This window comes from Rhinolophus sinicus, chromosome 17 (genome assembly GCF_057876585.1).
Source record: "Rhinolophus sinicus isolate RSI-liver-muscle chromosome 17, RSI-T2T, whole genome shotgun sequence".
In the NCBI taxonomy this organism is placed as follows: Eukaryota; Metazoa; Chordata; class Mammalia; order Chiroptera; family Rhinolophidae; genus Rhinolophus; species Rhinolophus sinicus.
The window spans coordinates 81,772,098-81,785,713 of NC_142517.1; the positions used below are offsets into that span (position 1 = coordinate 81,772,098).

At 35.9% G+C, this 13,616-nt stretch overlaps 1 protein-coding gene across 1 annotated transcript in view; it reads left to right on the plus strand.

Annotated features, from left to right (window-relative positions):
* Positions 1 to 3,049: 3,049 nt before the first annotated feature.
* Positions 3,050 to 13,616, plus strand: part of GABRR3 (gamma-aminobutyric acid type A receptor subunit rho3) — a 47,127-nt gene continuing 36,560 nt past the window's right edge. Inside the window, 2 exon segments of the mRNA XM_088794106.1 lie at positions 3,050 to 3,948; positions 13,215 to 13,327. Of these exon segments, the coding sequence (XP_088650232.1) occupies positions 3,824 to 3,948; positions 13,215 to 13,327 (238 nt within the window). The 5' untranslated portion in view covers positions 3,050 to 3,823.

The following is a 13,616-nucleotide window of genomic DNA, read 5'->3' on the forward strand; positions in this document are numbered from 1 at the left end:
TTGACTGAATCTGGGCAAGGGAAAAAGCAAGGGGAGTTAGGGCGATACTGCAATCATTCAAGCAAGAGATGATGACGACTGAAAGACCAGGGTAATAGCTGAGGAAGTGGTGAGAAGCATTTGGATCCTGGATATATTATTAAGGCGGATTGGATGTGGAGTGTGAGAGAGAAGAGTCAAGAAAACACAGTATCATCATCAGTTGAGATGGAGAAAGTTTTAGGTAGATCGGAGAAAAATGTTAATAAACTTATTTTTGGGCGTTGTCAAACTTGGTATACGAGGTCTGCCAATTAAGTTTGGGAACTTGTTGCAACAATGTTGTTAACCTTTTTTGATATCAGAAGGATTATTCATTATGAATTTGTACCAACTGGACAAGCAGTTAACTAGGTTTACTATTTGGAAGTGCTGAAAAGGATGCATGAAAAAGTTAGACGACCCAGACTTTTCACCAACAACTCATGGCTCTTGCACCACGACAATGCACCAGCTCACACAGCACTGTCTGTGAGAGAGTTTTTAGCCAGTAAACAAGTAACTATATTGGAACACCCTCCCTATTCACCTGATCTGGCCCCCAATGACTTCTTTCTTTACCCAAAGATAAAGGAAATAATGAAAGGAAGACATTTTGATGATATTCAGGACATCAGGGTAATACAACGACAGCTCTGACGGCCATTCCAGAAAAAGAGTTCCAAAATTGCTTTGAAGGGTGGACTAGGCGCTGGCATCGGTACATAGCTTTCCAAGGGGAGTACTTTGAAGGTGACTGTAGTGATATTCAGCATGAGGTATGTAGCACTTTTTCTAGGATGAGTTCGCGAATTTAACTGTCCGACCTCGTACTTATCAGACATACATGTAGAAATATTAAGAGGGCAGGTGGATATATCTCTTAGTTCATTCAGGCTGCTATAACATGAGACCACAAACTAGGTAGCTTAAAAACAACAGAAATTTATTTCTCACAGTTCTGGAACCTGAAAATCCAAGATCAGTGTGCCAATATGGTCAGATAAGGGCTCTCTTCCAAGTTGCAGGCTTCTTGTTAGGGAATGAATGAGGTAACCTTCTGGAGTCTCTTTAATAGGGGCACTAATCCCTTTTATGAGGGTTCTATCCTTATAACCTTATCACCTCCCAAATGTCCCACCTACTAAAACTATCACCTTTGAGGATTAGGCTTTCAACATATGAATTTGGCGGGACGGCGGGGAGGGATGGGGCACATTTTTGGGAGAAAAGCCTAGACCAACAACATAAATTTGAGAGTATTTAGCGTATGTATTTTTTTTGATTATTAGTTTCAGGTGTACAAAACAAGGTATGTATGGTTTTTAAAGCTTTGAAACTGGAGGAGATCACTGAAAGAGTGAGTTGATAGAAAAAACACAAGTACTGATGTACCGAGCATAGGGCCACGCCAATATTAAGAGATATGATAGAGGAGCGGTGATCAGATCATAGGAATGAAGAATAATGACAGGAGAGGACGGTCTTCCAGAAGGCAGGGGAAGAAAATGGTTCAAATGGGAGGGAGGGATTGGGTGTGTCAATGTTTCCAATGGCTGGATTGAGTAAGATAAGAGCTGAGACTAGACCATTGAAGGAACATCATCCATGTTGCTGAGGACAAGAGCACTTTCACTGTACCATGTAAGACAATCTGTGGACCCCTGACAGGGTAATAAAATGCATCGTTTCCCAAACTCAGCACAGAGCACTTTTTCACGAAATATCTTCAGTGTAGCCAAAACTATTTGGGGAAGTGTTGGTGTAGATATGGGCACTTAATGAAGAGACCTCTGTAGAAAAGAGTGCTGGGTCAAGGGGTTGGGTCCCTGGAATCTCATGATGACAGTGACATGGAAAACAAACTTTGACCACAATGGAGTCGTCCAGCAGCCAAAGTGACAGCAGCGTAAGACCAACCACTTTTGTTATATTTTTTTCTATTAGATGGCTCTTCGCAGAGAGGAAAGCTTACAGGCCCAGAAATAACATTTAAAAAATCAACAACAACAATGCTCAAACTTCTCTAGCCAGTAGGGAATTAAAATTAAATTAAAACTATAACATCCATTGGGTAGGGTAACATTTAAAAACCTGATAATAGCAATGTTAAAAAGGATTTTAAGAAATGAGAAGTCTCATTCACTGCTAATGGCATAAATTCGTACAGTCACTTTGATGAGCAATATGGTAGTACCCAATAAATTTGAAGATGTGAAAATTGTTCAGCCTAGCAGTTTTACTTCTAGGTATTTACCCTAAAGAAGCCCTTGCATAAGAAAACTTACAAAAATTCACTGCAGGATTGTTTATAATAGGTTTATTTTTTATGATAGACAAGTAAGAAATAATGTCTATCAACAAAAAAATAAATAAAAAAAATGTTATGTATCTAGAAATTGAAACACCATGTAACAGTTAAAAATGAATTAACTAGAGCTGCATTTATTAGCATTATAAATCTCTAAGCATAATGTTGAGAGAAAAAGTAGGTTGCAGAAGTAAAAGTATGACACCACTTTGATAAAGTTTTTTGAAACATGCAGAAAGTTTGTACATTATTTATGAATACATATATAATAATGGTATAACTGTACATAATGGTAAACAGTAAATAGAGGATAAGGGAAGAAGCAAGGATTTATTACATCATTCTGCATATTTGTAAGATTTTATATTAAACATATTTTAAAGAGGAAAGACATGACTAAAAAACAGCAGGAGGTTTTAATCCATGGGCTAAGAGAAGATGTAACCCAAGCCAAAATAAATTAATGTGACAAAATAATCACACAATATACCAGGTGTCAAGGAGACAAATCAATTTGAGGTAATTTAAGGATTTCCTTCACATGATATTTCTGGGAAGAAAATGTCATTCTTCTTAAGTCCTAGTAAACAGGTCAGCTGTTGCTGTATTGTTCACCTTGTGATATTCCAAAGAGAAACTTAATTTCACTGCCATGCCCATTCATTGGTACTTTGCTTACCCAGAGGGACTATTTCAGGGAATATTTCTACTCTATGTATGCAAAGTACCCTTAGGAGATTGTGTGGCCATAATTCAACAGTGAGAAGTGTATTCCTTACCTACCGCCCAAGGCAAATTTCTCTTTTATGTATCAGGTTGCTTACAATATTAAGCTTAAAAGTGAACCACTTTTGATATCAATGACATAAACCAACATGCTAAAATATGATTATTTCTTTGACAAAAGTAGTTTAATTTTTTGCTTGTACTATAGCAATCTGTATGCATTTGGAGAGGGAAAGTGTCCTTTCTGGAATAAAAAGGAGCCATGAGATAAAGCGTAATTTAAATGTGTAATTAAATCTTTAAATGTGTAATTAAAATTCAATTAATCATCTTTTTTCTCATTAAGCATATTATGTTGCCAACTCTTTAAGTATATTCAAATGATACTGTGTTGGATTAAGGGGATTTAATGCCTAACCTCACTTCTTTATGGGCCAAGGACTGCAGCTGAGTTTATTGAGTAGAGGATCAAGCATCTCACTAAGAACCTACCCTGGAAAAGGGAACCAAAGGATACAAACTGAAAATGAAAAACAACCTGCTCTCTTTTCCCTAAATTGCTGATGATCCAGACAGATGTTTGCCTATAGGTAAGCGGCGTCTATTTAATCTACTCAAACAAAAGACACAGGCAGCATTGAAGGCAATGTCTCTCTTTTTTCCTTGATACCTTTGACCTGAGACAGTATTTATTTTTAAAAAGACCCAAGAAGCAATATTGATAACAGTACTGGTTGCATCTGTCTGCATTCCTTTCTTTTGGAAGAGATGATCCTGGCTTCCCAGTCGTTCTTCTTCACCTGCATCTGGGTCACTTTGATGCCACATGCTTTTGCTGCTGCTGAAATCATGAAGCCCCACCAGAGGTACTGCTCTTCAGTGAAACAGACCCAGTAAGAGATCTGTCAGATGAGCTATCCAGAGCATAGTCTGTAGTGTATGCCGTTATCACCCAGTTTCTCCCACCAGACACCGCAGACGTAGAAACATACCTGTGATGGTAGCACATCTCTGTGCCAGGGATTGTCTCCAGAGGTAGCTTTCACTTACCAAAATAAATCATCTCAGTCCGCATCAGAAAGAGCAGAATCTTGGATCCCGCTAGCGTTTGTATGCTTATTTTTGGAGATGACAGTTAAACGGCTCATATAGTGATCTTCTCTGAGGGAATACAGTTCCTCAACAAATAACACATTTATTATTAATAATAACACTTCAAGAAACTTAATGTTTCTTCCAATTTTTTTGAGGAGTAGTCTAATCACCAACTCCTAGTACTTGCAGGGTATGTAGTTTCATATATTGATGAGATAGTACTGAAAAGCTTTAAAGCCATTTGTTGTCTTTCAAGAATAGTTTCCATACCTTTGAAATGTCATCGCATCATTGTTATTATCTATCATCAATAACTGAGAGCATGTTTGGACATGCTAGTAAAGGAGCATAGCTAACTACTAGAGTGACTAGTTCATCCCCATTTGGGTCTTAGCACTAAATGTGCAAGGAATCCCCTCAGTGCCAGGAAAACTGAAACAACTGTTTCCCTATTACCCAAACAATTAGCTCCTGTCTTACCCAAACAATTAGCTCCTTTCCTTTTCACCAACCCCAAGATTTCCCAAAAGAACTAGTAGGAGAAATTGAGGAATGAGAGTAATATCACCCAGCCAACCCTGGCAATCAATGGGGTGACAGATGTTTCAGCCAGATTGCCCTCACAGCTTGAATATTTATGAAGCACTCACAAAAGATCAGGAAAGGGAAAATAAAATTTTAATAAATCCTTTTGAAGCCTCAGTTTTAATGACCAAAAACTAAAGAGATGTGGGGTGAGGGGTAGAATAGATTACTAGATTCCTGACACCTGCACTGCTCTGGAAAATTTCCCACACTTTCCCTCCATGCTTCTGCCCCCACGTCCAGATCTGAGGTGACAGGAAGTTTCTGAGTCTTTCTGAGTCTTCTTCAAGGCAATTAGGCAGGGCAGTATTTGGGAAATGTGGGGTTATACCAGCAAACTATATTTTTTTCAGGTTGCTTATAATTTCTGTGTAGTATATTTTATCTAAATTTGAAATAGATGGAGAATGCTTAAAGAATCATTTACTACTCAAACAAATTTGGCCGGTTTGTTTGGTGGATGTGTAGATGAGAAGGGAGATTGTCATAGGAGTTAATCCATCACACCGGCCCAACTATCAGTGGCAGAGGTGCTGCACAAAAATCTACTATGTGTATTTTTTAGGTCATTTAAGGAGCAAGAGAAGAACATTAGTGTTTTTTTTGTGGTGGGTTAGGAGATGTTTTTCTTAGGCATCTCATTTTTAGACTCTATTTAAAAGAAGAGAGAACCCAGGGTTTCTGCTACATGGGGGCAAGTATGTTTGTTTTCACCTCTCTATATACCCTGAGGTACCCCTTTCAGCAATAAGCTAGCATAGGATTCATTAAAATTTATTTCTGTTTCTTTTTTTCTTCAAAAAAAAAAAAAATCCTCTAGGCCATGAGGGATTGAGGAAACCATCAACCCTGTTTCAGAAGTAGCCACTTAGAATGAAAGCCAGGCATTTTCCCTGAGTGAACAGTGAAATCCAGTCAGCCAATTTCTGGGCTTTCACTAGGCACACTGTCAGGCAAACTTGAAGTCATTTTGACAAAAATAAAGAAATTACTGTATAGGATAGTTTCTAGAACAAGGAGCCCAGGATTCTTCAGACCTCAGTATGTGCATAAATACTGTGTGGATCCGATCTGATTATTAGTAACTAAATAATGAATGAATGAATGAATGAATGAATGAATGAATCCACTCTTCTCATAGTGCAAGAGAACTAATAGAATAAACGTGGAAGAAAGGCATGATCTTTTTTTGAAAATTATGAAATAAAATTATGTGCATTATGTCACATTTATGTGCATTATTTGGAGTCAGTTTTCATACAAACAGGCCCTTAAATGCTTGGTTATTAACTGTTTTCATTCAGACTATAATCTTACTCTTTACCCCCAAATTCCCTCTTTTATCCAAACATTTTTTAAAATTTTACATCCAAAGATTCCCTTTGTTTCTTAAAAACAAAATGAGGGTGGTGGTGGTGAATAAACTAAATTATGGTAGGAGAAAAATGTTCCTGTTTTGCCCATGGAAGAGATTGGACTCCTTAGTGATACAAAGAGGATTAGACATGTAGAGTCATTGAATATTAATCCATTCTTTCAGTAATTGTATTGAGTGCCCTTTGTATGCCAACTGCTAGGTTGGGGGTTAGAGATATCCGGGTAATAATACATCGTCTCTGGCCTTAAGAATAATGAGCACAGTGTGGAGTCTGCTTAAATCAGCTTGCAAGAGCCAAGTGTTACATTTTCAGGAAATCTATTAGCTGGCTGTTAAAAATAAACATTATTAAGAATTAAATCTTATAAACGTACCATTAAATAAATTATTTTTAAAATTAAGGCAATAAATTCTAAAAACTCACCACTTCATAATTACTTTACTGTATTTTACTATTAGCTATTGTTCTTGAGGTTATTTACATGTATTGTATCTGTATGGTGGAAATACAACGCTGTATCATACCATTCTATCTTTTCCTATCCTATCCTATCTTATTCTAGCCTATCCTACCCTAAAACTATATCATATCCTACATCATATCATAGCATATCATAGAACATTTTTGCTTCATTTCATATTTTTCTAAAGAAAAATAATAAATGTACAAAAACTTTTTAAAATGTTGCCTTCACATTATTTGAGACTGCAGGCTGGGCTTCTGGTTGCATTCGTTCCTAATAGAACTTAAGCAGAAAAAAGTCCATGTTCGCAGCAGGACATGGAGAATGGAATGATAAGATGGAAAGTCATGACTGAATCCTTATTTGGAAATGGATCCAGTTTGGAAATTTGGATCGATCCGAGATGGCAAGTCCAATTTGGTCTATATAACTTATAAAGCATTTATTACACAAATCCAATAATGTATTTTTACAGGGAAAAAAATTCAAAGAATCTCAATTATGCTTTTCCTTTTCCAAGTTTATTTCTAATTTGTATTCATGTACTACATGATTTTTCATGTTTAAAAGTATAGTGTAGAAACGATTTTTTATTTTCTTCACTTAAGCATTTTGCACATTGCTTCACAGACATAATAATGGTATTTTTAATTACTCCGTGTAATTACTTTGAATTAAAGGACTAGAACTACCTACTCTATTATTGAACATTTATTTTCAAGTTTGCACTATTATGAGTAACAGCAATAAATATCTTCATGCATGTAATTTTTCCTTTACCAATAAAAAATATAATAATCCTGGAAATGAATTATTGAGTCAAAGTATGTAATTTATCTTGATAACTCTTGAAATTGATTTCTAAAGCAGTTTTGCCAATATTTATACTGCCACCTGTACACTATGAATGTTCCCATTTCATCACATTCTTAATAACATTGGGTACTGAGAGGTTTCGTTTTCTGCTCATTTAATAGGTATAAAATGTAGATAGGGTTTTACTTGGTATCTCACTGTTAACCCTCTAGATTAAATATTTTTAGTATGCTTATTGATTATATCTTCCTATATAAATAGTCTATTCATGTCAGACCTAGTTTTCAATTTCTGATCCTAGTAAACTAATTCAATATATAGGCCCTTGAGACAAACGTTATCTAGGTAACGTACTCATCAAAGTTTAACTTGAATCTAGAACGATGAAACAGGGACCAGATCAAGAGACATTCTAGAAACAACTAGCCGACTCAAAAATGTCCAAATCAGGAAAAATGAAAACAAAAACTAAAAAACAAAACAAAGGAAATGTTTTGGATTAAAAGAGACTAAACTAAATTCAATGAATGACCCTTGATTGGATCCTGATTTGGGGAAAAAAGTTATAAAGGATATTATTAGGCTAATTGGGGCAGTATGAATATGATCGAGTATTAGATAATCTTCCCGTATCAGTTTACAGTTTTGTTAGTGTGATAATGGTATTGTAATAAAATCTGAAAATGTCTATTCTTTAATTTCATACCCCCTATAAAATTCTCTTCAGAGAAAAAAAAAAAATATATATATAGGCCCTTGAGAAAGCAGTTATGTAAAGCAACTAGGTGTTTGTGACTCAATTAAAAAATGAGTTTTTTGTCATTCCACTTATTAAACTCCAATGCATCAGAATGACTTAGTTTTAACGTGTTTCCCCTAAAATAAGACTGGGTTGTATATTAATTTTTGCTCCAAAAGATGCATTAGGGCTATGTTCAGGGGATGTCATCCTGAAAAATCATGCTAGGGCTTATTTTCCAGTTAGTTCTTATTTTCGGGGAAACACAGTACAGTATCTGCTTTTTCTCAACCAATTATAGTACTTTTTAATTCTTTGCCTAATATGTCCTCTTCAAAGACCTCCTTAGTCCTCTAAAACCAGTCAAAATCCAGCCTTTCCCTCCCCCCAGACTTCTGCTTTCTTAGCCACACAATTATAGTGGAGTTTCTCATACTGAGAAGAAGGGGAAACATAGAAATATGTTTCCTTTATTTCATCCAAGAAGGAAAAGATTCTAACTCAAAGAGAAAAATGATCACTATTATCAAGACTTACACCTACTATTTCTCAAACAATGTTCATGCTACTTTGTGGGAAAAGACAAAGATTGATAATGCTGCTGTCAGACTCTTCCACGAGTTGAGGTTTCTTTGCTCTATCCCATCAGGACTTGGCCTCCTACAAGGCCCTCTACTCAGACAGAAGTTTCCAAAGTTTTCTTTCAGTAGCTACCAAAAATGAAATCACTTTTTTTCTAGAAAAGAGGAGAGAGCAAGAGGCACAAAGTAGTTTAAAATGATACATATATGGAATATGACAAGAAAGCTCTGAACTAAATCTGAGGCTCCATCATAAATTAACCCCCTTATTAAGTAAATTTGCTTCTCTCACCTTTGTCTGTTCTATTTCAGTCCTCATTTTATTAACTTTTCTATTTATGTCTTTTTTAAAATTTTATAAACAGGGTCTTCAAATAGGGCACCTACAATCCTGGAGTATAATGTACCCCTTAGGGTGCGTGCATGCTACCAGAGGGGCATGTGGACGTGAATAGTTTTAAAATGATCATTTCTGGTTCTTTGACTTCCTCTGACCTCTTTCCTAAAATTTATTCACCTGAAAACTCTCCTTTCCAGCCTTCCTTTAATGATTACTCTGTCTCACGTAGCAAAATAAATGCATACCTCTCCCTCTCCCTGAATCTTACTATGTGCATTGCCCCCCTGTATAAAATCCTCCTTGGTACAAAGGGACCTTTATAAATATTGTTGTTGAGGTAGTGGATGACTTTAGTTTAAATAATACATCCTTGTCTGAACTGCATGAGTTCCTTTTTTTTTCCCCAACAAAATTGAAGGAAGAATTTAATTAATTTGCCAGGTTACAAATCATTAGAAATAGTTGTTGGTGATCACAATGTGAATTTCAGAATACAAGAAGGAATCTAAATAATAAGTTACATTGCTGAAACAAAATGTCTTCAAATTCCATGTATTTACATATATATGAACAACATTTTTCAATACTTTCATCTATAAAAATTAAAAAATAGGATCAGAGAAATCAAATCAAAACCACAATGAGATATCACCTCACACCTGTTCGAATGTCTATTGTAAAAAAGAGAAGAAATAGCAAGTGTTGGTAAGAATGTGAAGAAAAGAAAACCCTTGCACACCATTGGCAGGAATGTAAATTGGTGCGGCCACTATGGAAAACAGTATGGAGGTTCCTAAAAAAAAATAAGAATAGGATTACCATATGATACAACAATTCCATTTCTGGGTATTTATCCAAAGAAAATGAAAACACTAATTCCAAAAGATTTATACACACCTATATTCACTGCAGCATTATTTAAAATAGCCAACGTATGGAAAAAAACAAGATATAGGTGTACATCAATGGATGAATAAAGAAAATGTGGTACACACACACACACACACACACACACACACACTGGAATACCATTTATCCATAAAGAAATGAAATCTTGCCATTTGTACCATGGGTAGACCTTGAGGACATTATACTAAGTGAAATACGTCAGACAGAGAAAGACAAATATCATATGATCTGACTTATATGTAAAATTTAAAAACAAAACAACAACAAAAAACAAGAGCATAGATACAGAGAACAGATTGGTGGTTGCCAGAGGCGGGAGGTGGGGGTGGGCACAATGGGTAAAGGGAGTCAAAAAATATAAACTTCCAGTTATAAAATAAATAAATCATGGGGATATAAAATGTACAGCGTGGTGACTATAGTTAATAATACTGTGTTGCTAAGTAGCTAAGAGAGTAAACCTTAAAAGTCCTCATAGCAAGGAAAAAAAATTTTGTAACCATGTGTGGTGACAGATATTAACTAGACTTGTTATGGTGATCACTTCACAATATACACAAACATCGACTCATGATGTTGTACACCTAAACTAATACCATGTCAATTATACCTCAATAATAAAAAAAAACCTTTTTGAAGTGAAAATTAGTAATAGAATTTATGCTAAATCTGGTTTCATTGTAACAATGAGTAATATCTGTATATAGATACAGAAAATAATTGGGGATAATGCACCATCACTTCATTAAGGTTTACATTTCCAATAAGATTTTATTCATAATTTTAATAAGTATTTATCAACATTTATGTGTTATGTTTTGCTCCATTTGTCATCATCATAGAAGCTTTAAAAAGTTAATTTCAATGTGTATATAAATATTCTTGCAAAGAACTATGATGGGGTGATAAAATTCTAGGAAGGAAATAAAATGGAAATGCAAGTTCAAAGAAAACAAGGAATGAGATGAAATTTCTGATTTTTAAAGAGCATATTCATCAACTTACAAATGCATAATGTGGATATTTAGAGTCATTGGGCACATTAAAACCAGGAATACATGTTTTATTTTAAATTATTAATAATAAGTAATTTTAAATTTTATGATGAAAAAATTGTGGTTGCCTACTTAAATATGTAGGAAGGAGTACATAGATTTTCAAAATTCTTTTAGATAGTATACAAGCCACGTAATCAATTTTGAGAAATAGATGCAGTATAAATACATGTAAGTTCAAATATAAATAAACATGAGACATCTCACTGAATCAGAAAGAGCCCTCAGGTAAGGACAGGTGTGTGTGTTTTCAGGTACTACCAAGAGTGCATTTCATAGCAGGCTCTGTGATCAGTGTTCTTGGGATTCTTAATTAGATTTATTCTTTCCAATCTCAGGGAGAGTTGTGCTTCTGAAGCGACACATTAGTGATGCGCCATTTAGTTGTATTTTATTACCATATGAGTTCACAAATTTTGATGAGTTTTCACCCAAAGTTACATTTCATTTTTCTTAAAATAGTAACAGCTAGTTAGCTTTTATTAAATGTCTACTATTTTCCAGACCAGTGATCCTCCTGAGAAACTGTTATAAATTCAAATTCTCATAACTCAAGGGTATTGAATCAGAAACTCTGGGCATGGGGCCCAGCAAACCAGGTGATTAAGGTACGTGCGAAAGGAGATAATATTTACGAAACATCTGGTATGGGGTCTTGAACACAGTAGGTATTTAATAAAAACTAGCTGCTGTTACTTTTTCAATAAATAGTTCAGTTTAGCTCCTAGAAAGAAATTTTCTAGTTAATTCTATATCCTTGGAAGAAACAGTTCTTTTATGTGTTCAATTATTCATAGGATATAATGACTTACATGCTTAAAATCAAACTCATTGTCTTCTTCCGGAACAGATTTCTTCCTCCAGCTTCCCCATTTCTATCAATGGCAAAAATGCATATATAAATCTCTGAGGGTTTCAGCCAGAAGCTTCCCTACTGAAAGAGCATACTGACTGATGTCAGGTGCCCATAAGCCTGGACACATTTCTTCAACCAGCTGCTTGAGAATGTGAAATTCTCACCATCAATGTCACTTTACTGCATTTAGAAATTGCATCCACACGTCTTCTGTTAAAATTCGTGTCTCTTTGCTGGAGATGATATGCATTAAAGCAAAAGCATATCAGGAATGCAGAGTAACTAAAATCTGTCTAGTAGAACCCTCGGGGTCTTGTGTCATTGCTGCTGCTGACGGTGATGATGACAGTGACAACAAACGTGCCTTTCTGGAAGGAGTTACTGAGCAAAGCCTCCAGCACCTGGGATGAGAAGACGGCTGCATGTCACTTACAGAGCGGCTGTGCTTTCACTCACATTCTGCCTCCACACTTAGAATATGGCTGGGAAGTATGTGTCATGGGACCAAAAATGAGTCAGGGAAGCTAAGCCCACAACTTGCCCAAGTTCACAGGGAGTCACAGGGCTCTCCTCCAAGATCAGGACACTGCACGCAACCTAGAAGCCACTCCCCTCTTTGCCTTATCCTGGAGAACTGTAGATGAAAATAGACTTCCCCTCCATCACAACTGGCCCCGGCATCAGGCCCAATCAATTGTCAAATCATCCTTTTTTGGGGGGGGGAGGAGGGGGGATTCCTTTCCATTCCCATTGCCAAGTTCCAGAACCTACAACAGAGATTCTACCTCTAATCTCAACCTGCACCTGTACTTTCTGCTCATTTTGTCTTTTTAAAACTCTATCTTTGTTGGTTTACAATTTTGCAGGGGTTTTGTTTTTTTACCGTCTTGGGGCAGAAGTAGTTTAACTTCAGGGACTGTGAACATCACTTAGGTAGCATGCTTAATGCAGGTTCCTAGGCCGTTTCCTTTGATTCTCGTTTAGATGATCTGGGGTGCAATCCATGGGTCTGAATTTTGATCACCTCCACCCAGGTGGTAGTGACCAGGTTTTCCTGGTCTAAAAACCACATTCTGAGAAACATTGCCTGTCAGTGTGTTACATCCAAACTCAGTTTGCCATTTAAAGTGCTCCAAAATTTGGTTTACCCCACCTGTCCCACCCTTATATAATAAAGAGTGAATGTTGGCAGAGCTTGGCTGTGTGTAATATGAACTGAGAAAACGAGCTGTTATGTATATATTTCAGAGCGTACCATGTTAAAAGCAGAAGGCTAACCTAAATCAAAATATTTAGAAGCACATGTATCTCAAAAGTATTTTTTCCCCTTTGGAGGGACAGTAAACAAGAAACCAGAATGAGGAAAGACGACAGTACAAAAGTGTGGCCCCTGAAATATGAGCAACTTCTCCACATAGAGGACCACGATTTTGCAATGAGACTTGGATTTGGAGGTGAGTGTTACTTTTACAAAACTCTTAGGTCATAATCCATTGCACTGTCAAAATGGAGTTGAAAATTTGAAGCAATTAAGACCAAAACACCAGTAAAGACAATTTAAAAAAAACAAAAACAGAATAACTTTTCACAATGATGTTCTCTTGAATGAGAACAATTGTTTTTATACACTTCAAATTGGCCAAAAGAAAAGATAAATATTTTTAGTAAATATCCATTTACAGTGTACTAATAGTAAATAGTATATGTTCAGTAAATAGTGAATGGATATATCTTGTCTATACA